This window comes from Corythoichthys intestinalis, chromosome 19 (assembly GCF_030265065.1).
Source record: "Corythoichthys intestinalis isolate RoL2023-P3 chromosome 19, ASM3026506v1, whole genome shotgun sequence".
Taxonomy (NCBI): domain Eukaryota; kingdom Metazoa; phylum Chordata; class Actinopteri; order Syngnathiformes; family Syngnathidae; genus Corythoichthys; species Corythoichthys intestinalis.
In genome coordinates, this window is record NC_080413.1 from 10,849,573 (window position 1) to 10,876,008 (window position 26,436).

Below are 26,436 nucleotides of genomic sequence, written 5' to 3' on the forward strand. Positions count from 1 at the left end.
GACTATAAGCATAATGAAACAAGTCATGTTTTTATACAGTATCGTTTGCCTTGAGTCTGTAATTCAAAGAAAATGTGGGACATCAGCATTAATGCAATGTGAGTCCTATAAGTTGTGGACTCTGTAATGGATATTAATTATTAGCCAGCAGCCACTTAAGGGCACGGCTCCTGTTGCGTCTATTTATAGCGCTGTCTCAGATTAGCCTACACATGCTAGACTGCCTTGTAACCACCACTGTTTATATACCCTAGTCACATTACACAATGTTTCATAATCATATGATTACACTAATAATGCTTTTATTGTGTGCAGATACACGCGACTGAAGCTGCAGCTCAACCCTGAAGGTCGAATCCCCGTCAAGAAGTAAGACGTTTCTCTCTTCATTCTCCCCATTCTCCTCCTCCCATGTGGGGTTTTATGCCGACGCTTACACAGAATATACGGGCGGCCTTAAAAATGTGCAGGGAGCCCGAGTTTATACACTTCTTAGTGGAATGAGCCAATTAAATCAAAGCTTTAATTAAAAGTTGATTTACTAAGACCACACTGCGGCCTAAAGGTGGAAAGGGAGGGGAGTCGATCTCGCTACACAAGCACAATTTGCCATTGAAAGTGAGTCTGCACATTCACTGCAAGTTGATATTCACGTATGGTATTTAATCATTTCCTCTCCTAAAGCAGCTTTCAGATATAAATACTGCAAAATAGCGTCTAACGTACCCTGGGCTCTACATGGAATTTGTCTTTTTAGACATATTGCAATGTGCCGGATGATTCCTAGCTCATTGGTGCACTCATCTGAGGGGATTTTAAAAGACTAAACAATAAATACAGTGCCTTGCAAAAGTATTCAGCCCCCTTGAACCTTGCAACCTTTCGCCACATTTCAGGCTTCAAACAAAGATATAAAATTTTAATTTTTTGTCAAGAATCAACAACAAGTGGGACACAATCGTGAAGTGGAACAACATTTATTGGATAATTTAAACTTTTTTAACAAATAAAAATCTGAAAAGTGGGGCGTGCAATATTATTCGGCCCCTTTACTTTCAGTGCAGCAAACTCACTCCAGAAGTTCAGTGAGGATCTCTGAATGATCCAATGTTGTCCTAAATGACCGATGATGATAAATAGAATCCACCTGTGTGTAATCAAGTCTCCGTATAAATGCACCTGCTCTGTGATAGTCTCAGGGTTCTGTTTAAAGTGCAGAGAGCATTATGAAAACCAAGGAACACACCAGGCAGGTCCGAGATACTGTTGTGGAGATGTTTAAAGCCGGATTTGGATACAAAAAGATTTCCCAAGCTTTAAACATCTCAAGGAGCACTGTGCAAGCCATCATATTGAAATGGAAGGAGCATCAGACCACTGCAAATCTACCAAGACCCGGCCGTCCTTCCAAACATTCTTCTCAAACAAGGAGAAAACTGATCAGAGATGCAGCCAAGAGGCCCATGATCACTCTGGATGAACTGCAGAGATCTACAGCTGAGGTGGGAGAGTCTTTCCATAGGACAACAATCAGTCGTACACTGCACAAATCTGGCCTTTATGGAAGAGTGGCAAGAAGAAAGCCATTTCTCAAAGATATCCATAAAAAATCTCGTTTAAAGTTTGCCACAAGCCACCTGGGAGACACACCAAACATGTGGAAGAAGGTGTTCTGGTCAGATGAAACCAAAATTGAACTTTTTGGCCACAATGCAAAACGATATGTTTGGCGTAAAAGCAACACAGCTCATCACCCTGAACACACCATCCCCACTGTCAAACATGGTGGTGGCAGCGTCATGGTTTGGGCCTGCTTTTCTTCAGCAGGGACAGGGAAGATGGTTAAAATTGACGGGAAGATGGATGCAGCCAAATACAGGAACATTCTGGAAGAAAACCTGTCGGTATCTGCACAAGACCTGAGACTGGGACGGAGATTTATCTTCCAACAGGACAATGATCCAAAACATAAAGCCAAATCTACAATGGAATGGTTCAAAAATAAACGTGTCCAGGTGTTAGAATGGCCAAGTCAAAGTCCAGACCTGAATCCAATCGAGAATCTGTGGAAAGAGCTGAAGACTGCTGTTCACAAACACTGTCCATCCAACCTCACCGAGTTCGAGCTGTTTTGCAAGGAAGAATGGGCAAGAATGTCAGTTTCTCGATGTGCAAAACTGATAGAAACATACCCCAAGCGACTTGCAGCTGTATTTGGAGCAAAAGGTGGCGCTACAAAGTATTAACGCAAGGGGGCCGAATAATATTGCACGCCTCACTTTTCAGTTTATTTGTTAAAAAAGTTTAAATTATCCAATAAATTTTGTTCCACTTCACGATTGTGTCCCACTTGTTGATGCTTGACAAAAAATTAAAATTTTATATCTTTATGTTTGAAGCCTGAAATGTGGCGAAAGGTTGCAAGGTTCAAGGGGGCCGAATACTTTTGCAAGGCACTGTAGCGATAGAACAGAATTTTCTGTGGGCCTTACAAATCAGTCAAAATCCAGTAAAATTGCCGGGAGCAAAGGGAGTTGCACCGGTGAAAATGGCTAGGAGTGAATGAGTTAATAAATAACTAGCAAACTGCACGAAATTTGTTGAAATCAACTCCACCGACTAATTTAACACCCACTAACGCAAAGATTAAGTGTAATTCTGAACTTCTGCTTGAATCCAAGTTACAGCTGCTCGCAGCTCTATTTATTATTTCAGACTTCAATTCTCTGTAGGTCTTGAAAAATCGCTCAAAATCCTCTGAAAGAGCAAGCAAAATAGGAACGGTTGAGCTAAAGGAATTAATAATAATCTCGTTTCGGCTTTACGCTTGGAAATACATGTTTTTATGGGATACAGTGCTTTGATCTTCTGTTTCGGGTTCAGAATTCTTTCAATTCCAGCCTTACGTGTGTGTCATCCCTGCAGCATCTTCAGAATATTCTCGTCGGACCGCAAGCGAGTGGAGACGGCTTTGGAGAACTGCAACCTTCCCTCCGGCAGAGTGAGACACCAAAACATTCTTAGTTTCCCCCTCTTTGATGTCCTCATCTCTCCTCCTCTTCCTCCTCCTTTTTTCATGCATCCGTCAGCCCTGTCGTCTGAGTCATCCTCGCTTGTCATGACACAAACGCACCCCGGGGAGCTACATTGATGCAACTGCTTTATTTTTACCGTCATCGCATGTCACTGCACCCCCTCATGTGTTCATCAGGGGAACAACCCTCCAGCTAGTAGTCATGGCCCCATCATTTCTACTTTAGGGGCGTGACAAAATATCGAAATGGTGATATATCGTGATACTTTGTATCCCAAAAGGTTATCGATATGCTCCTGCCAAGAATCGAGATATCGTTTTAAAAAGGTGTCAATGTTTAAAAAGTAAATAAATAAATAAACAACTACCGTATTTTCCGGACTACAAGTCGCACCTGAGTATAAGTCGCACCAGCCATAAAATGCCCCATGAAGAGAAAAAAAACATATATAAGTCGCACCGGAGTATAAGTCGCATTTTTGGGGGAAATTTACTTGATAAAATACAACACATAGAACAGACATGTCATCTTGAAAGGCAATTTAATATAAAAATTAGGGCTGTCAAACGATTAAAATTTTTAATCGAGTTAATTACAGCTTAAAAATGTATTAATCGTAATTAATCGCAATTCAAACCATCTATAAAATATGCCATATTTTTCTGTAAATTATTGTTGGAATGGAAAGATAAGACACAAGACAGATATATACATTCAACATATGGTACATAAGTACTGTATTTGTTTATTATAACAATAAATCAACAAGATGGCATTAACATTATTAACATTCTCTTAAAGCGATCCATGGATAGACAGACTTGTAGTTCTTAAAAGATAAATGTTAGTACAAGTTATAGAAATTTTATATTAAAACTCCTCTTAATGTTTTCGTTTTATTAAAATTTGTAAAATTTTCAATCAAAAAATAAACTAGTAGCTCGCCATTGGTGATGTCAATAATTACACCACACTCACTCCCCAAACCCATAAAATCATTTGGACCCAAGCGCCAGCAGAGGGCGCCAAAGACCAAAAAACAAGTAACAAGCGGACATTACACTGCTGTCATTTTAATCTGTTTGAGCGGGGCATGTGCGTTAATTGCGTCAAATATTTTAATGTGATTAATTTTAAAAATTAATTACCGCCCGTTAACGCGATAATTTTGACAGCCCTAATAAAAATACAATAGAGAACAACATGTTGAATAAGTGTACAGTGCATGAACAACGAAATGCGAATATACTGTCCACACCAGGACGCTACGGCTTGGTCCTGGCTATTCAGGTGGCTAAACTCCCCAAATGACAATGCTGGACATCCGTATAATTTGCTGAATCAATTTCGTCCTCCATACCAAATATAATTAGGTGCTTTTACAGCAATGACATGACACAAACGGTTAGCATGCGTTCGTTAGCATTAGCGCATCGTTCAAACAAACACACAACTGGCTCTAAGTGTCCGATCGCGGGTGGAAAACACACAACAACAACAGAAAAGATGATACACACAGGCGTTGCCTCTGTAGAGATATTTTACCAGCATAAACAATGAATGTAGGTTCGCAGCCGTGTTTCTCTCTTGCTAATTCGCCAACTCAGAGCTGCATAGCTGTCGGTCTTCTTCTGGCGTGTGAGCGCTCTTCTTCACGTAAACAAGTGCGAGTGCGCCCCCTCGTGGGCGTGAAAGCGCCACAAACTAAAAGCATGCATTTCAATTTAAAAAAGTCAATAATACAATTGAACACAAGTTGCCAAAGGCAGAACGCGAACGTGGCCATAGCTATTAAGAGTTATTCAGATAACTATAGCATACAGAACATGCTAACATGTTTACCAAACCATCAGCGTCACTCCAAAACACCAAAATAACATGTGAAATGATATCATAATGTGTTAATAATTTCACACATAAGCCGCTCCTGAGTATAAGTCGCACCCTCAGCCAAACTATGAAAAAAAAACTCCGACTTATAGTCCGAAAAATACAGTAGTTGTTTTCAAAATCTTCCACCATAATACAATCCCGAGCAAAAAGTATGGAATCACCAGTCTCGGACGAGCACTCACTCAGACATTTTATCATGTAGAACAAACTCAGATAAAAAACTTATAAAAAATCATGAATTACTTCCAAAGTGCAACTCTTTAGGATTCAGGAACACTAAAAGAAATGAATAAAAAACATTGTGGTGGTCAGTAAATGTTACTTTTATAGAGCAAGTGCAGGGAAATTTTATGGAATCACTCCATTCTGAGGGAAAAAAATAGGGAATCAAGAGAAACAAACAAAGAAATAACAATCAAAACACATCTCCAGTATTTAGTAGCACCACCTCTGGCTTTTATGACAGCTTGCAGTCTCTGAGGCATGGACTTGATGAGTTTTCTTCATCAATTTGGTGCCAACTGTCTTTGATTGCAGTTACCAGATCATCCATGCAGGTCGGAGCCTTGCTGTGGACCATTTTTTTCCATTTCCACCATAGGTTATCAATAGGGTTGGGATCTGGGCTATTTGCAGGCCATGACATTGACTGGATGAGTCTTTCTCCAAGGAATGCTTTAACAGTTTTAGCTCTGTGGCACGATGCATTGTCATCTTGAAAAATGACAAACATATTTTCAATTGAAGGGATAAGAAATCTGTCAAAAATGTCAATGTAAACTTGTACATTTATTGAAGATTTAACCACAGCCATCTCCCCAGTGCCTTTGCCTGACATGCAGCCCCATATCAAGGACTGAGGGAATTTTAATGTCTTCTTCAGGCAATCATCTTTATAAATCTCACTGGAACGGCACCAAACAAAGGTTCCAGCATCATCACTTTGTCAAGAGTCAAGAATCTGCATTAGACAAGGTGTCAAGACTTCAAGAATCTGCATTGGACAAGATGATGAGGCTGGAACTTTTTTTTTTTTGGTGCTGTTCCAGTGAGACCTTAAAGTGCCTGTGACACGAAAAAGCATGTTTATTTCACAATACACGCAGTATTTTATGCTCCAGAATGAAATAGACCGCTTGGATGTGTGTGGAAGCGATGGCTATATTTATTTATTTTTTTGAATCCCGCGCCATGAAAATGAGTGACTTCCGGGAACAGTCTCGAGTGAGAAAGAGGGCGCTGTGACGTGTACGGAGGAAAGAGTCCTCTTCACTGTACAGCCGTACTGTTGTATGAGAAGGACTAAGGATTCAGCTGATTTTGCGGATTAATATGTTTATTTTTTGCATCATGCTAGCCAAATGGCTGCAGAAAAATCTTGCTGTATGAGGGAGAGGCGTGTGCGCCTTTTTGGAGTTTCAAAAGGTTCCCATTCACTGGTGGATATTGGCCAAAACAAGCCCTACTACTGTGGGACCATGGGACTTTGGAGGATGTGAGTAAACATCGTGTTTTGTATTATGTCAAATACAGGGATCATGTTAATACGGAGGTGGCTTGCATTTTGTGGCTGACATGCTCCTTGTCCCCTCGGCGGACGACCGGCGGCTTGTCGCACATTCCCCCGCCGGGCGAGCGCTATACTCAGCTTTTGCCTTCTTCATGTACCCGGTGTTCTGTCAAATTTTCCAACCGATCAGAAATTGCAACTTTGTGTTAAAAATAACCGCGAATACAGCGATTACAAAGCAAACACTACAAACTTTATTTAAATAAAGGACTACTTACGTTTGATCATGGATAGGCATGTAAAAAGCTCTCATGTACATTAGCTGCACGTTTTCTGCACAACAACTGCAGCCGCCCTCCTCCGGGGAACGAGCTGTAAATTGCTCTCCGCTTGTCAGTTTGCCGATCGGCGAAGACAATAGCCAACCCAGTCGTCATGTGAAATGGTCCGGGCTAGTTATGTGTGATTTTCCACTTCGAAGACTTTCAAACATCACTCAGTTCGGGTTAGCATGTCGGCTAGCTGTCACGCCTCTTGATTTGTTTACATTCTCCTAAGCCGGGGAAGGGAAATGACATAAACCCGATTTAGGTGGCATAAAATATCGTTCGGGAGATGTGACAGTAAAGGTGAAGTCGTGAAGTTTTGACCATTATGGAGTAATTTTGCCATGTCATCCAGAATATATGCATTTTTTTTGTTTCAATATTCCATTTACCACAAGACTGTTATTTGTCATGATCATGTCATTTAATTAGCAATTGGGGAAAATACTTGGATAAAAAGAATATCCTGTAAAAAAAATATTGAAGTAGAGAGACTGAAACAATGACATTTTGCAGCTCTCTTCGTCGCGTTTTCCTCGTTCTGAATAGTTCCCCTTCAATGGGCTGACTGGTCCTTCTCAAACCATTTATTTAGATTTTGGGGAAAAATACTTAGATAAAAAGAATATCCTGTAAAAATATTGGAGTAGAGAGACTGAAACAATGACATTTTGCGGCTCTCTTCGTCGCGTTTTCCTCGTTGTGAATAATTCCCCCTCAATGGGCTGCATACTAAATCAGATGAAATTGTGACTCCGCTGACGTCATCCACCTCTTGGGGACGCTAGAGCCCTGTAATGGTAGGTGTGGCTAACCGGCAGATTAAAAGACTAATTTCTCGTCATCTGCGCTTTGGTGAATTGTTGTATATAGTCGAATCGTCTCAAAATATGATTGTAATTCTCATAATAATCCTATTTAAGACTTTTTTCTGCTGTCAAACGCACTTTGTCGTGGCCCAAAATTACCTAATTGCCTGGCATTGACCGCCACTGACAGCCAGAGACGTTCAATCCGTTCAAATGGATTGGACGTCTACTAGTGATAACCTAATTCCAATTCACACTAGAAGCTTGTTTTCTGTTAATTAGTTGTCTGTAGAATATCCTAGAATGATTTCCTGACCAATGTATCGATAATCGTTGTATCGCCATATCGTCAGATTATCGTTATCGTGAGCTTTGTATCGTATCGTATCGTGAGGTACCAAGAGGTTCCCTCTCCTATTCTACATTATGAACAGTTTTACCTGGAGATCACAACATACACATTAGAAAAAAGAAAAAAATTAGGGCTGTCAAACGATTAAAATTTTTAATCGAGTTAATTACAGCTTAAAAATTAATTAATCGTAATTAATCGCAATTAATCGCAATTCAAACCATCTATAAAATATGCCATATTTTTCTGTAAATTATATATATATTCTGTCAAATAAATTGTTGGAATGGAAAGATAAGACACAAGATGGATATCTACATTCAACATACAGTACATAAGGACTGTAGTGGGCATTTCACTCTACTGTCATTTAAATCTGTCTATGCTGTCCTCACTCCGAAGCGTCTACTTTTTCCAAAGCTAGACAGCTAGTGAACGACGCCTTAATAATTAGACTTCTTCCTTTTACATCTGAATTATTAATAAAATGGCCTCAAACCATTGTCCTCTTTAGACCATCGTAAAACTACAAAATAAAAGTACACAAGCATTGCATTAGCAACAACGTTAGCTTAGCACGCTATACAGGTTCACTAAACATAAACAAAACGCGTCTCATACAAAAAATATAACATTTCTCTTACTAACATAATATGTACATTCTTTACAACAACCATACTTACGGACAAATCGTGTCCAAGGATCATATAAGCACAACATTATCAGCCCGAGACGTCGTGCAGCCATAATGAAGAAAGAAAAGAAGAAGAAAATAAACCATGTCGCAAAGCGACCACAAGAGTTCACTGTTGGACAGCGCAAAAAGCCTTGCTGTAAAACTTACCAAAAGGCAGAATACTTTCTGAGCGGGACATGTGCGTTAATTGCGTCAAATATTTTAACGTGATTAATTTTAAAAATTAATTACCGCGCGTTAACGCGATAATTTTGACAGCCCTAAAAAAAATCTATTTTTCGTTTGAGAGGGTGACGATAATGCTGCCCAAAATCCTCCGGCCAGTAGTGAGGGCACTGCCTCAGCTCTCAGAGTGGCGAGCGTGCGAGTTTGGATGTTTGCAAAGTGCCGACAACTGCTTACACGGCGGCGCCGATGCGGCGCAAAGGGAAAACTAATGAAGGGCCTCTAAATGCAAACACCACAAACATGAAGGAGTACAAACTCTCTCTCGCACACGGACAAACACAAACGTGTATATATAGATATGTGGAGCGAGTAGTAGCTAATTAGCACAAGGAGCAGCAGGAACAAACGTGTTGCCGCGTAAAAGTCTGCTGGGATTTGCTGCTGTTCCTACGGGCTCGTAATTACAGCTAAATGGTACGCCTGTTAATCCCTAAAACACTCACGCACACACACAGTGACTCAATGACCTGCGTATCAGCGTAATGATAACCGTAGAACGGGAACTGGAAGGTAAGGCCCGTTGGGACGTGCTTCTTTCAATTAAAAACTGGTGTCGGACAAACTGAGAAGGACGTCAGTGATCATTCAGCGTTACCATCCGGAATGGATTGGGTGTCTATCACTGTCAATGGCAGTGAACAAGTTCAGAATTGTAAACTTTTGGTTTTTTGGAAGCTTTTTTTTCTAAGTGCTAATGAGGATTCTGCTTACAAAAGCACATGAAAACCGGTGTTGTTTTCATAAACAATGACAATAACGAAAATATTTCGTCGACAAATTTTTTTCATGACGATGACGCGACGCTGACAAGCTAAGAGGTGGCATCATAGGTTCACAATGCGGGACATTTTCATATTGTACGAGGAGTACAGTGGGGAGAACAAGTATTTGATACACTGCCGATTTTGCTGGTTTTCCCACTTGCGAGCCATGTAGAGGTCTGTAATTTGTATCATAAGTTCTCATCAACTGTGAGGGACGGAATCTAATACAAACATCCAGAAAATCACATTCTATCATTTCTAAATAAGAAATTTGTATTTAATTGCATGAAATAAGTATTTGATATATTACCAACTAGTAAATATTTTGGCTATTAGTTCTTTTTTAAGAACCCCTCCTGTTCTCCACTCATTACCGGAAGTAACTGCACCTGTTTGAACTTGTTACCTGTATAAAAGACACCTGTTCACATGCTCAACCAAACAAACTCCAACCTCTCCACAATGGCCGAGACCAAAGAGTTGTGTAAGGACATCAGGGATAAAATAATAGACCTGCACAAGGCTGGGATGGGCTAGAGGAAAATAAGCAAGCAGTTTGGTGAGAAGGTAACAACTGTTGGAGTGATTATTAGAAAATGGAAGAAGTTCAAGTTGACGGTCAATCTGCCTCGTTCTGGGGCTCCATGCAAGATCTCACCTCGTGGGGCATGAATTCCAGATTTCCATTCTCTGTATCAAGCAGCGGAATGGGACCGGTTAAAAAAAAAAAAATAATAATGCAATACTTATTTTAACACTGTTGTCGCATTTCCCCAACTTTTAGAACGAATCCATCCCCGAAGAAGATTTCACACCAGAGGTATACAACCTGTTCCTCAGCAACATCTGCGCCCGACCAGAACTGGACCACATCTTCTCTGATGTGTAAGATTTGTTCAGTTCTTTTTTTTCCATTCTTTTTCATTTAATCCAGCAGTTTGCGTGGAAGCCATCACCTTGGTTACCTCTTTTAAAAAAGAGAAAAGGGAAATCAAGGCATTGGCAGACAGTGTGGGATAAAGGGCAAGTCTATTTGGGGACGCAAAAGGGGGTGATTCATTGTCCCGTTTCTCTTTTCATGACGATTGCCGCAGGATCACACACGCACACACACAAAGGCTTTTAGGCCATGTACTTTACTGGAGATTGCAGTATTAAAAGTGGAATTTAGCACCTTGTTCATTTGGAACAACCTTTAATTCTTTTTCCGATCTGCTAATTGGTAGATGTTTCATCTGCACTAAGATGAGGAAATAATAATATTGATATAGATATTGCTTTTGATTTATACCAAATCTCAGTTCTTTGGTTGTTCCAAGTCAGAGAACGAATTCTATTGATTTTCAGCCAAATGAAATTGATCGCCAGCAGCCTCAGCTCAAATTGTGCAGGTTTTCTCTGACTCGGTTGAGGAGACTTAGAATTGCCAAACACCTGTTTCTCCTGTATACAGTGGGGCAAATAAGTATTTAGTCAACCACCAATTGTGCAAGTTCTCCAACGTGAAAAGATTAGAGAGGCCTTTAATTGTCAACATGGGTAAACCTCAAACATTAGAGACAGAATGTGGGGAAAAAGAGAAAATCACATTGTTTGATTTCTAAATAATTTATTTCCAAATTAGAGTGGAAAATAAGTATTTGGTCACCTACAAAAAAGCAAGATTTCTGGCTGTCAAAGAGGTTTAACTTCTTCTAACGAGGTCTAACGAGGCTCCACTCGTTACCTCTATTAATGGCATCTGTTTTATTGGAATAAAAGACACCTGTCCACAATCTCAGTCAGTCACACTCCAAACTCCACTATGGCCAAGACCAAAGAGCTGTCGAAGGACACCAGAGACAAAATTGTAGACTTGCACCAGGCTGGGAAGACTGAACCTGCAATAGGTAAAACGCTTAGTGTAAAGAAATCAACTGAGGGAGCAATTATTAGAAAATGGAAGACATACAAGACCACTAAATGACCTACAGAGAGCTGGGACCACAGTAACAAAGGCTACTATCAGTAACACAATGCGCCGCCAGGGACTCAAATCCTGCACTGCCAGACGTGTCCCCCTGCTGAAGCCAGTAACCGTCCAGGCCCGTCTGCGCTTCGCGAGAGAGCATTTTGGATGATCCAGAAGAGGACTGGGAGAATGTGTTATGGTCAGATGAAACCAAAATAGAACTTTTTGGTAGAAACACAGGTCTCGTGTTTGGAGGAGAAAGAATACTGAATTGTAAGAACACCATACCCACTGTGAAGCATGGGGGTGGAAACATCATGCTTTGGGGCTGTTTTTCTGCAAAGGGACCAGGATGACTGATCTGTGTAAATGAAAGAATGAATGGGGCCATGTATCGAGAGATTTTGAGTGAAAATCTCTTTCCATCAGGAAGGGCATTGAAGATGAGATGTGGCTGGGTCTTTCAGCATGACAATGATCCCAAACACACAGCCAGGGCAAGAAAGGAGTGGCTTCGTAAGAAGCATTTCAAGGTTTTGGAGTGGTCTAGCCAGTCTCCAGATGTCAACCCCATAGAAAATCTGTGGAGGGAGTTGAAAGTCCGTGTTGCCCAACGACAGCCCCAAAACATCACTGCTCTAGAGGAGATCTGCATGGAGGAATGGGCCAAAATACCAGCAACAGTGTGTGAAAAGCTTGTGAAGAGTTACAGAAAACGTTTGGCCTCCGTTATTGCCAACAAAGGGTACATAACGAAGTATTGAGATGAACGTTTGGTATTGACCAAATATTTATTTTCCACCATGATTTGCAAATAAATTCTTTAAAAATCAAACAATGTGATTATCTGTTTTTTTTCCACATTCTGTCTCTCATGGTTGAGGTTTACCAATGTTGACAAGTACAGGCCTCTAATATTTTCAAGTGGGAGAACTTTCACAATTAGTGGTTGACTAAATACTTATTTGCCCCACTGTATAGTGTTTTTAAACCATTTTAATATGCACTCTAATGTTATGTACATCGTCAGACTGATGCATTCAGTATCATGTTTTCAACTGTTAGCTAGGCCAATAGCAGGCTAGACCGTGGGTGCCTAGGTTCCCTATATAACAATATATGGCGGAAAACACAGACAAGACTGAAAAAGCAGTTTCTACTGTTGCACTCCTCTTTAAAATAAGGTGCTGTATTTTAAGCTAAAAGAACTGTTGTGCTCGATAGAACAATATGTCTATATGCTGCCATAGCACATTCATGGTGCATTAAGCCCCCGAGCTATTTTTAATTTGTCCGTGTTACCCTGGAATCCCCCGTTTACAGACGTCGCGCAACCGCTTTTGTTTCAACCCAGCCATAAAAAGAAGGTAAGTAATTATTAGGGTTGTTCCGATCATGTTTTTTTGCTCCCGATCCGATCCCGATCGTTTTAGTTTGAGTATCTGCCGATCCCGATATTTCCCGATCCGATTGCTTTTTTTTTTTTTTTTTTTTTTTGCTCCCGATTCAATTCCAATCATTCCCGATAATTTTTCCCGATCATATACATTTTGGCAATGCATTAAGAAAAAAATGAATAAAACTCGGACGAATATATACATTCAACATACAGTACATAAGTACTGTATTTGTTTATTATGACAATAAATCCTCAAGATGGCATTTACGTTAATAACATTCTTTCTGTGAGAGGGATCCACGGATAGAAAGACTTGTAATTCTTAAAGGATAAATGTGATTTTGTGTATTGTGACTAAATATTGCCATCTAGTGTATTTGTTGAACTTTCAGTCAATGATACTGCAGCCATTTAACTTCTGCCCAAATGCATGATGGGAAGTGCAACCATGACTGTGCGTAGGGGCACCAATTGATATATCTTCTCTGCATTGGGAAAGAACATATGGTGTTAAGAAAATGATCAACTACTACCTTTCTTCCCTACTTTGCCTCCCACGTTATTTTTAATTGTTGAGAGAGGTATTGTAATGCTTTAGCCACATAAAAAATGGCTCCAAAGGCTGTCAAAATTCTCTCTACTCATTATACGCTGCCCTTTAGCGCTATCTATAGGTAAAACGCGTTAATTATTTAACGTGATTAATTTTAAAAAATTCATTACTGCCGTTCACGCAATAAATATGACAGCCCTACTATAAGCCAAAACTACTCTGGATGAGTGTAAGACATTTTGTCTGTAACGTTAAATACAATTAGAAAACGATTTAATTAAAAAAAATATATATATATATTAAAAAAAGGCATGTCTGATATTTTTTTGCCGATTCCGATACTTTGAAAATGACGTGATCGGACCCGATCGATCGGGACATCTTTAGTAATTATATTATTCAAAATGTCTGTCATTTTTAGCTTAGAATCATGAATTGATGTCTAACATTTAGTTTAAAAAAAATTTTTTTTTTTTAAAAACACTTGCAAAAATTATTCACTCGCATATTTTAAATTTTCAAACAAATTACGTCACAATGAAAAAAATGGTGTCCGTAAATAAGTCGCGGATATCTACCTCATAACTATCGCCTAATAGTATTTTTTTTGTTATTGTCACATTTTCCCGATATGTTAGATGATGAATAATCGATCCAAACAAAGAAAAATTGAAAAAAAACTTTGAAAAGGGTAAAAAGAAAAAATCTCGACCACTCCTTAATGTCTGCGATTTCTGCATTGCGACCCTTGTTATATTACCATGTTTCACCCATAAAATCCCCCAAAAATCCGGCTGTGGTCATTCACAGCTGTGTCTTGACACTCGGTGAGACATGCTACATGGAGTTTTGGGATTGAAACATGGTAAGTACGCAATAATATCCTGTTAAAATCATGGCGTCTTTAATGATGTAAAAGACTGGTAGATGGCTTTAAAAAGTGTCTCATTGAAGTTATTTCAGCCAAAGGGGGTAACACTAGCTATTAGGTGCTAAGGTGTCCTAACTTTTTCTTCAGTTAGAATATGCATTTTTGTTGTTATATTTGGTTTAATGAGTAAAACAATGTTCATTTTTGTGCTTTACCTGCAATTAAATCTCTCAATTTATTATTTTCGAGAGATAAAGAAAACAAGATCAGACATTGATATTTGAACATTTCTTAATAAAAAACTGAATATTCAATTTGGTGTCCTAATTTTTTTACATGACTGCTTCTTTTTGACATGCATTTGTGACCTTATCTGCACATTCACTTCAATTTCTTCTTGTTCTGGTGGCGCATCAGGGGTGCAAAGACTCGTCCGTACATGAGCGTGGAGCAGATGACCGACTTCATCAACAACAAGCAGCGAGACCCCCGACTCAATGAGATCCTGTACCCGCCCCTCAAGCCCGAGCAGGTCCAACAGCTGCTGGACAAATACGAACCCAACGCCACACTAGCACAGAACGGTCAGTATGCTCTTATAGTATATATGGTCAATTTGGTAAATTACAGTGGGACAAATAAGTATTTAGTCAACCACCAATTGTGCAAGTTCTCCTACTTGAAAAGATTGGAGAGGCCTGTAATTGTCAACATGGGTAAAGCTCAACCATGAGAGACAGAATGTGGGGGGAAAAAATTACATTGTTTGATTTTTAAAGAATTTATTTCCAAATTAGAGTGGAAAATAAGTATTTGGTCACCTACAAACAAGCAAGATTTCTGGTTGTCAAAGAGGTCTAACTTCTTCTAACGAGGTCTAACGAGGCTCCACTCGGTACCTGTATTAATGACACCTGTTTTAACTCATTATCGGTATAAAAGACACCTGTCCACAACCTCAGTCAGTCACACTCCAAACTCCACTATGGGCAAGACCAAAGAGCTGTCGAAGGACACCAGAGACAAAATTGTAGACCTGCACCAGGCTGGGATGACTGAATCTGCAATAGGTAAAACGCTTGGTGTAAAGAAATCAACTGTGGGAGCAATTTTTAGAAAATGAAAGACATACAAGACCACTGATAATCTCCCTCGATCTGGGGCTCCATGCAAGATCTCACCCCGTGGCGTCAAAATGATAACAAGAACGGTGAGCAAAAATTCCAGAACCACACGGGGAGACCTAGTGAATGACCTACAGAGAGCTGGGACCACAGTAACAAAGGCTACTATCAGTAACACAATGCGCCGCCAGGGACTCAAATCCTGCACTGCCAGACGTGTCCCCCTGCTGAAGAAAGTACACGTCCAGGCCCGTCTGCGGTTCACTAGAGAGCATTTGGATGATCCAGAAGAGGACTGGGAGAATGTTTTATGGTCAGTGTTGGGAGTAACGCCGTTATAAATAACGCCGTTACGTAACAGCGTTATTTTTTCAGTCACGGGGTAATCTAACTAATTACTTTTTCCGCCGTTACTACGCCGCTACCGTTATTGACGGTCAAAAGCAGTTCGTTACTTACTCTGAATAAATTGAAGAAACTACCAGCCGTGTCGAGTCGACTCTCTGCTCTGTTGATTTGTCATCCAAGACTTGGGGTGCGTTCAGGTTCGAGAATAGCGCACGTACTTCTGACTCCAAGCTGTTTGTCCCTGCTCATTCAATTAGACAATGCTTTCCAAAGTTTGGTAACGTTTCTGTGTTTGCTACACCTGATGCTAGCCTCGTTCCCATCTCCCACTGTCAGCCAGCAATAATTCTGCTTCCATCTTGAGGATGGCAGACCCTTTGAAGGTGACGTGAATTGTCGGGAAACGAGCCTACCTGAATGCAGCCCCTCGAGAGATGCGATGGAAGTGATTGTGATTGGCTGAGGATTAGAGTCATGTGTCGTGGTAAGCCAATCAGAGCCGGTGATTTCACAAGCAAACCGGAACAGCGCGTGCGGCAAACACACACACGCAAAACAGATGCACAGGGTCGGGTTGGCAGAGCATTCAGAAGAAAAATTGTCCTTTAAGAGGTGGAGATATAGACACTATTTCAAGTTTGCCGAAATTAAAGGAAAGAACCCGGATGTAATGTGTAATTTATGTCCCGGGGCCAGTGTTGTCACAGATTACTTAAAAAAGTAATTTAATTACTGATTACTGATTACATCTAAAAAAAAGTAATCTAGTTACTTTACCGATTACTTTATTATCAAAGTAACTAAGTTACTTTAAAAGTAACTTATCAGTTACTTTTTACCAATTTTTCTCCTTTTGCTACCTCAACATAAAAATGACAACAACAAAATGTCATCACATGTAATTGAATTTTTCACATAAGGCTTAATCTTTGAGTTAGCGGGGGTTGAATTAGTCGATGGAGTTGATTTCAACCACCATTGACTCGTGGTAGCTTAGCCACCCCGGAGCCCTGAAACTAACAGATAACTGACAAACTGCACGGAATTTGTTAAAATCAACTCCAACAACTAAATAAACCCCTGCTAAACTCCAAGATAAAACCTAATGCCAAAAATTCTGAACTTCCCCTTTAAAATAAAGACCTAGCTGTTAAAATATTGTCTATAAAAGTTGTAAAGCAATAAAACAAACAACAAAAATTGATGAAATGAACAAGAATCCTACAGCGTATTTCATAATGGGTCAAAATCATTTTTCGAGCAGATCTTGTGACTACCACCTAAGAGACTTATCTTTTGCTTTGCTAAGCCAAAACTACACCTGTGGAGGCAGGATGGATATTTAGAATTTCTGTAAACCTAAGCTTTCAAACACAACCAACAACAACTGAGCTTGAACGGTTTTATATATATGTATATATCCAGTATTGGCCAAAAGTTTGGCGACACCTCAACGGTGTATACTTTGAAGAATGTAGAATATAAAACCTGTTTTCAGTTATTTCACTTTTTTTTGCCATTCCACATATTCGTTCATAGTTTTGATGTATTCAGAGAGAGATTTACAATAGTAGTGAAAATATATAAAGCGTATAAATGTTTAGATGTGTCCAAACTTTTGACTTTTGTTTCAGTCATCTTGGGACGCGCCATTCATTTATTCATTCATCAACATGCTTTGCCCCCAGCCCCACAAAAGTAAAACTCCGCCTGACAATAAAATGCGCATAAAGGCTGGTTACAAACTGTAGAAGTGCTGACTGTCTTGTTACCTGAAGGTTTCGAGTTTCGTCGCGTTGTGCTGTAGTTCCAAGTGCTTCCTTGTTGAATTGGATGTAGAGTTTTTAGCGGCTGACAGTCTTTTTCAGCCAGCGTAAAGTTTGCAACGCACGGAGATATTTTTGTCATCTTTACTGGACAGAAATGTGAAGTAATGGCTTATTTCCAGTGAGCAAAGGCATCCATTTGCGGTATATATCCTGCCTTTCACTGTTAACCTCGCTGCCTCGTCAGAATGCTATGTTGTTGACGGCCGTGGGAAACCACGCTCATACAGCATACACGTGACCCGTTTTTTTTTTTTTTTCTCCGCGATGAGAAATGCTCTTCGTACATAACTACAGTATTTTTCATTCTACATACATTATGAGGCAAAAACAAAATAGTAACGCACAGGCACTAGGGAAACTAACTTTAATCAGATTACTGTCTTGGAAAAATGAACGCGTTAGATTACTCGTTACTGAAGAAAGTAATCAGATTTACATCAGATTACAGTAACGCGTTACTTAGTACAACACTGCCCGGGGCAAAGCTTTTGTCGACATCTGTGGTAAGCAATTCAAATCTGCTGAAGCACCTAACAAGTTAACTACCTGTCTGTTCTTCTCTATTCCACTGACTCGAATACTGCTCAGAAAATTTCAAAATTTTGACATACAACAAGTTCTTTTTAAAGTAACAGAAATAGTTACTTTCCCTGGTAACTAGTTACTTTTACTATAGAGTAATTCAGTTCCTAACTGTTACTTTTTGGAAGAAGTAGTGAGTAATGTAACTAATTACTTTTTGAAAGTAACGTGCCCAACACTGGTTATGGTCAGATGAAACCAAAATAGAACTTTTTGGTAGAAACACAGGTTCTCGTGTTTGGAGGAGAAAGAATACTGAATTGCATCCGAAGAACACCATACGCACTGTGAAGCATGGGGGTGGAAACATCATGCTTTGGGGCTGTTTTTCTGCAAAGGGACCAGGACGACTGATCTGTGTAAACGAAAGAATGAATGGGCCCATGTATCGAGAGATTTTGAGTGAAAATCTCCTTCCATCAGCCAGGGCATTGAAGATGAGGTGTGGCTGGGTCTTTCAGCATGACAATGATCCCAAACACACAGCCCGGGCAACAAAGGAGTGGCTTCGTAAGAAACATTACAAGGTCCTGGAGTGGCCTAGCCAATCTCCAGATTTCAACCCCATAGAAAATCTGTGGAGGGAGTTGAAAGTCCGTGTTGCCCAACGACAGCCCCAAAACATCACTGCTCTAGAGGAGATCTGCAAGGAGGAATGGGCCAAAATACCAGCAACAGTGTGTGAAAAGCTTGTGAAGAGTTACAGAAAACGTTATTGCCAACAAAGGGTACATAACAAAGTATTGAGATGAACTTTTGGTATTGAGCAAATACTTATTTTCCACCATGATTTGCAAATAAATTCTTTAAAAATCAAACAATGTGATTTTCTGTTTTTTTTCCACATTCTGTCTCTCATGGTTGAGGTTTACCCATGTTGACAATTACAGGCCTCTCTAATATTTTCAAGTGGGAGAGCCTGCACAATTAGTGGTTGACTAAATACTTATTTGCCCCACGGTAGATACACTTGAACATACCTCGTCACCAATTATTTAGTGATGGCCTATACTATTAGAAAACGAGTGATGGCTACAGTGTTTTGGCTGCAACTGAGAGAACAACACCACTTTTTTTTTCGTGTTTCACTGCTGTTAGATTTTTCATGTCTTGAGTAGTATTTTTTTTTGGGTAGCAGCAGGACGCTGCCAAGAACAGCAATGTTTGGACCAATGTTTACAAGATTAGGACGAACAGATGTGGACCCCTGTCTGTTAAATAGTGCCAGTAAGCTGAAGCTAGAGCTGGAATATGATGAAGAGCATGTCAGCCCGGCCCGCTTTTCTGGTTTTAAAAATTGAACATCAGAAGTGACGAGTGAGCGAATAATTCATGAACGAGCGGCTAGATGGACGAGCTGCAGTGAATCAAGATTTGCTCTCAAGTCATCCCAGGTGTCAGCCTCTGCACAAGCAGCCAAGTGCCTCTCTCTGCATTCAAGGTCAAGGCTTTACAAAATCTGTTGAAATCTATTCGATAATGGAGTCCTACAGCGGACTAGATGAAAGGCTGTGTGGACAAGTTGGATGAATGGATTTGTGGTTGATACATAGAAAAATAGCTTTTTTGTGTTTAAGCGCTGATGTAGGCAATCAGGTTTGCCTAATAAAGTAGCTCTCATCGTTTCTAAAGCACATTCAAACAAGCGTGTTATTAAACTGTAATCACTGGTGTGTGTTTACTCTTGCTCCTTGGAAGCTTGCCCTTCCCTGTCTTAGTGACGACACATTTTTTCCCCCGTGTGAAGTATTTATCCCGCCGGAAGGGAAATGCTGCCATCTGCTCATCCGTATGCCCCACTTTTACATCACTCAAGGGCACTCGCGTTGACATTTTTGTCTTGAAATGTGCTGTATTTGACTTTTTTTTTTTGTTTTGTTAATAATGTAATAGTCCAAATCAAAGTTGTTAGATTTAAAATCCATGAGGATCAGATGCCTGCCATAGACATCATAATGATATTGACGGGACATGGGGTGCGGAGTAGACATGTGCCGGTTACCGGTTTCACGGTTTACCGTGGTGTGAAAACGTCGCGGTTTCAAAACCACTAAAATTTTCCGTCATACCTTAGTACGGTATTCGCTATTTTTCATGTGCCAAAATGCAGCCGAAGTGGCTTGGTGCGGCAGCGCTCACCCTTCCCGTTTGTTGCCGTGAGTGTCAGTAACGCTATTCTGCTAAACAGCCAGCAAACCCAAAAACCAACCCTCGAAACACAAGGCGTACTTTTCTTCAATTTATTGAGCTCTCAAATCGTGGTGAAATATACAAATGAATACATTTAAAACGTTATACAATTGGATTTTTCCACATGTGAGTAGGTTCAACAGGATAGCAGTAGCACCATGAAAAAGGTCGCCAAAAACAAAACATACATTTTCCTTTCAAATTCAATATACAAACTAACTAAAACTTACAAAGACGAATGTTAGCCTAGGCTAAGCTGGGAGAGCAGCTTGGTCGACGTTTTATGTCTCACAGCCGCTGAGTGAGAAACAAGCTTGAATGAAGGGGGGAGAAAAAAAAAGGATCGCGTCAAAGATCGCTAATTGCGAAAGGAGGTCTCACTCCTCACTTTTTGTTTTAGATGAAGCCTTGAAACCTCAACAATATTTACATTTTAACTAACTTATAAAACTAACTTATACATTTTTAACTAACTTATTAACTTATGAATTCGTTGTTCTTTTTAACACAAAGGCATGACATCATGTAGAAGAGAGTTGACACAGTGGCTGAAAATGGCGAAACTTCAGCTTCTCCCCCTCAAAAAAAGTCATACAGTATATATTTTTAATTTTATTTAGAAGTGTTCTTACTTTTTTATAGCAATTATTTTGTTCTTGCTCTATTATTGAGCAACTTGAGCTCTGGCTGTGGGTATAGTCTAGGTTCTATTTATTTTAATTTTATATAAAATATTTGTTAGTTTTTGTTAATTTATTTATTTTCACATTAATTTATTTTCACATTATATTCATGTTCCAATTTGCAAATATGTTCTGAAAAAAAAAAAAACCTGTTCAATGGAATTTTTTTTTTTTTTTTTTTAAAACCCATACATCTCAAAATTTGGGAGCTATAATTGCAATACCGTGATACCGTGAAACCGCGGTATTTTTGCTCACGGTTATCGTACCGTCAAAATCTCATACCGGCACATGCCTAGTGCGGAGCCAATTAATAGGGGGCCTGCATTGTTGGCGTGTCCATCGACACAGACAAAGAGCTTTTTTCATTGAAAATTTCATGTGAATAAATGCTTAAATCCCTTATTTATAAATATGGACATAAAACAGTCTCGATTCTTGGTTAAAAGCACAAAAAAAATATGCAGTTAGCATTTTTTACGTAAAAATGTTGAAGTACGATGCTAGTCTGTCAGTCAATGTGGCAGCCACCTTATGTAAAAAGAGCTTTTCCAGTGAAAATTCTTGTGAATAAATGCTTAAATCTCTGAATTCTATATAGATATGGACGTAAAACAGTCTGGATTGTTGGTTAAAAGAAAAAAAAAAAAAGAAGAAGAAAAAACGTGTAGTTAACATTTATTTTACGTAAACAATTTATGTCACAGTACGATGCTAGTCTGGTAATCAATGTCGCAGCCGCCATATGTAAACAGAGCTTTTCCGGTGGAAATTCTTGTGAATAAATGCTTAAATCCCTGAATTCTTTATAGATATGGACGTAAAACAGTCTCTATTCTTGGTTAAAAGCAAAAAAAAAAAAAAAACTTGCTGTTTGCATTTATTTTACATAAATAGGTCAAAGTACAATGCTAGTCTGTCAGTCAATGTGGCGGCTGCCATATGTAAACAGAGTTTTCCCGGTGAAAATTCTTTTGAATAAATGCTTAAATCCCTGAATTCTTTATAGATATGGACGTAAAACTGTCTTGATTCTTGATTAAAAGCAAAAAAAAAAAAAAAAGGGCAGTTAGCATTTATTTTACGTGAATATGTCAAACTATGATGCTAGTTTGTTAGTCAATGTGGCGGCCGCCTTATGTAAAAAGAGCTTTTCCGGTGAAAATTCTTGTGAATAAATGCTTAAATCCCTGAATTCTGATTAGATATGGACATAAGACAAAAAAAAAAGAAGAAATTTTACTCTCTGGACCTCTGCCATGCAAAGCCCCACCTAATAATAATCTCTTAGCAGCTCTTTAAACGGCTTGGCTGTATGCTAACATTGTTAAAAGAGGAACAAGACAGCACTAGAGCATCATCTTTATTGTCACTGAGAGAATGGCTTTACTGAAATGGAACTTGACTTATTAAATGACTATATTAAGGAGGTGGTATGGCTCAGGAATTTGAAAATTCAGCCCCTGACACCAGATTACCTAAAAGCAGTGTAAAATTTGGCAGGCATATCTGTCATTAAAAGAAGTACAAAAAAGCCTAAAGAAGCTGACTACTAAACAGCCAGGATTTTGAGTTGTTGTCATTTCCTGTGAAGGAAGGGGGCACTTTTTGATGACTGGCCATAAAACAAAATATTCCGCTCTGAATGCCGCATCCACTTAGCATCATGAAATTTGGTAGGCGTGGCTATCATTAGCAGACACTCAAAAAAACTCTCCAGAAGCTGAATAGTCATTTGCAGGGATTTTTAGTAATATTCATTGTATGAGGGCCAAGCATAGTTGCATAATTTGATGACGAGCCGAAAAACATTTTTTTAAAAATGTAGACCTTGAAGCCAATTTCATTTTGCAACATAAAATTTGGGAAGCATTTCTGTCATAAGTAGACCCACATAAAGGTTTCAATTAAACAAACTGGAAGTCTACCAGTTTGTTCAGAAACTCCCTTTTTTTTTTTTTTATGTCATTTTCTGAGAGCTTGCAAACTCTTTTTAGAGATTTTGTCTCCTCCTAATGTTGATTGTCTTAACACTGGTTCTCCATGTTTGGCCTCCTGGCAGTGCATACTCAGGGGTTGGAAGGTTGGAGGGGTTACACCACCTGGTGGCCAGGACAGCCCCCCCACTAGTCTTTAGGGATAACCACGATGCCAAGAGCTGCGATTTTACAGAAGACAGCCCGCTGTTAATTAGAGAAGTGACTCTGCAGAGGGCGGCGCCGCATTAATTAGCATAAAGTGGCCGGGGGGACATGCTGCGCCCACCGAGCGCACGCATCACTTTGCATATTTAGCATAACGTCAGAATGTGGTTGCGTGCCCAGTAGAACATTAGTGGTTTTCCGTTTTTTTCTTTTTTACCTCTAAGCCCTGTACCCAATATGTTAAAGCTAAACAAGGTAGTATGTGGGCGGAATATGAATTTAATTTGTTTTTTAATAGCATAGAGAAGGCAAATAGCGACCTTCAGTGTATGAAGTCATCTATGTGTAATAAAACGCATGAGAAAATTCCGACAGTTGGCATCTGGCAATTGTGGGAGCCTTAATCTCCAGTTCAGGGCAGTTCCTGACCAATTTGGTGCCCTAGGCAACACATTTGTTGCCCCCCCACCCCCCACTTTTCACCACATATAATACATATATTATCTCTTTGTAATTTATTATCTAAAAAGAAAGACAACAAACAAGTGCATAAATTAAAAGAAAAATGCTGTAATAACTAGGGTTGTTCCGATCATGTTTTTTTGCTCCCGATCCGATCCTGATCGTTTTAGTTTGAGTATCTGCCGATCCCGATATTTCCCGATCCGATTGCTTTTTTTTTCTCCCGATTCAATTCCAATCATTCCCGATAATTTTTCCCGATCATATACATTTGGGCAATGCATCAAGAAAAAAATGAATAAAACTCGGACGAATATATACATTCAACATACAGTACATAAGTACTGTATTTGTTTATTATGACAATAAATCCTCAAGATGGCATTTACATTATTAACATTCTTTCTGTGAGAGGGATCCACGGATAGAAAGACTTGTGACTTTGTATATTGTGACTAAATATTGCCATCTAGTGTATTTGTTGAGCTTTCAGTAAATGATACTGCAGCCATGCCCCAATGCATGATGGGAAGTGGAACCATGACTGTGCATCGTGCTACCAATGGATATATGTTCTCTGCTTTGGGAAATAACTTAAGGTGTTAAGACAAAGATCAATTGCCACCTTGCTTCCCCACATTGCTTCCCATGATATTTCAAATCATAGGGAGAGGGATTGCAATTGAAGAAAGGCTCCAAAAGTTGCCAAAATTCACTCTACTCATTTAGCGCTGCCTTTTATCTCTATATATGGGTAAAACGGCGTCATTACAGATTGAGCGCGACAATGAGTGAGAGGGTCGTGCAGCGCATACATTAATTGCGTTAATTATTTTAATGTGACACATTTTTTGATAAATTAATTGCCGCCGTTATTGGGATATTTTTGATAACCCTACCTTAAGCCTAAACTAACGTCTCTGGATGAGTGTAACATATTATGTCTGTAACATTAAATACAATTAGAAAACAATTTAATTAAAATATATATATATATTTAAAAAAGGCATGGCTGATATTTTTTTGCCAATTCCGATACTTTGAAAATGACGTGATCGGACCCGATCGATCGGGATGCCGATCGATTGGGACATCTCTAGTAATAACTATTCAAAAGCACTAATAAAAAACATTTAAAAAACAAATGCATTAAATAAATTAGAATTGTTATTACAATATGATTAATACCCACCCACACAAACCTATATAAAGACACACAGAACACTTTCAAATGAACCTTTTTTTTTTCACCTTGACCTATAACCTTACTCACCTTAGCTTCACTGATGCAAAAGCATCTATTGCACTTTGATATGACAGTTGTTTTGGAAGGTGCACTTCTTTCTTGGACTTGGTGGGCTTGGACTTGGTGCTGATGTGGATAAGTTCGCCATAAAAGATGGTCCAGGATGTACAAAGAGAAGAAAGTGGAATGTTCCATTATATTCGTCAAATAGCTGTTGATTGTGAAACCAGCATGACATAACCATAATAGCGCCTAAATTCTTGCAGCCTACTGTACCTGTCTCTTGGATTCGGCCGCTATCTTTGATGAGCGTAGTTAAACGAAAATACGTCAACTACACAGGACTATCCAATAATAATGAATTAAATAATATATGATAGCAAAAAATAACAATAAATTGAATTAGGGCTGTCAAACGATTAAAATTTTTAATCGAGTTAATCACAGATTAAAAATTAATCGCAATTAATCGCAATTCAAACCATCTATAATATATGCCATATTTTTCTGTAAATTATTGTTGGAATGGAAAGATAAGACACAAGATGGATATATACATTCAACATACGGTACACAAGGACTGTATTTGTTCATTATAACAATAAATCAACAAGATGGCATTAACATTACTAACATTCTGTTAACGCGATCCATGGATAGAAAGACTTGTCGTTCTTAAAAGAAAAATGTTAGTACAAGTCATAGAAATTTTATATTAAAACCCCTCTTAATGTTTTCGTTTTAATGAAATTTGTAAAATTTTCAATCAAAAAATAAAGTAGTAGCCCGCCATTGTTGATGTCAATAATTACTTACACAATGCTCATGGGTGCTGAAGCCTATAAAATCAGTCACACCCAAGCGCCAGCATAGGGCAGCAAAACTCCATAAAACACAATTAACAAGTGAGCGTTTCACTGTACCGCCATTTAAATCTGTCTGAGCGGGTAATCTGCGTTTAATTGCGTCAAATATTTTAACGTGATTAATTTAAAAAATTAATTAACGCCCGTTAGCGCGATAATTTTGACAGCCCTAAATTAAATATGTTTTCACATGAACGTGATCGCCATTTTAATGAATTAATGACACATTTAATAACAAATGTTTGCATTTAAATCCGTGGCACTTTTAGTCCCCCATACCACAGAACTTTGAAATTATTAATTCCATATTTAATGTTGTATTTATTTAATTAACCTTGGCACTTTTAGACAAAGCAAATTTATTTGAAAAGCACAAGGTAAAAGTGGTTCACATCACATGAAAATAAGCAAGACAATTTTAGTCTCCCATACACTTTGTTCAAATTTCTCTAAAATTGGAGGGGGAGTAAATTTAACTGAAACTAATCCACAGCTGGCTGAATACTGAAAATATTTCTAAAACAACAGCCTGGCTAATGATACAGTATAATTTTGCTTTAGCACTAAGTCATAT

At 39.0% G+C, this 26,436-nt stretch overlaps 1 protein-coding gene across 3 annotated transcripts in view; it reads left to right on the forward strand.

Annotated features, from left to right (window-relative positions):
- Window positions 1-26,436, forward strand: part of plcb1l (phospholipase C beta 1-like) — a 480,463-nt gene that overhangs the window by 390,350 nt on the left and 63,677 nt on the right. For all 3 annotated transcript variants that reach the window (XM_057823348.1, XM_057823349.1, XM_057823350.1), the window contains 4 exons: window positions 316-369; window positions 2,926-3,001; window positions 10,399-10,499; window positions 14,806-14,972. In XM_057823348.1, coding sequence (XP_057679331.1) covers window positions 316-369; window positions 2,926-3,001; window positions 10,399-10,499; window positions 14,806-14,972 — 398 coding nt within the window. The remainder of the gene's footprint in view (window positions 1-315; window positions 370-2,925; window positions 3,002-10,398; window positions 10,500-14,805; window positions 14,973-26,436) is intronic.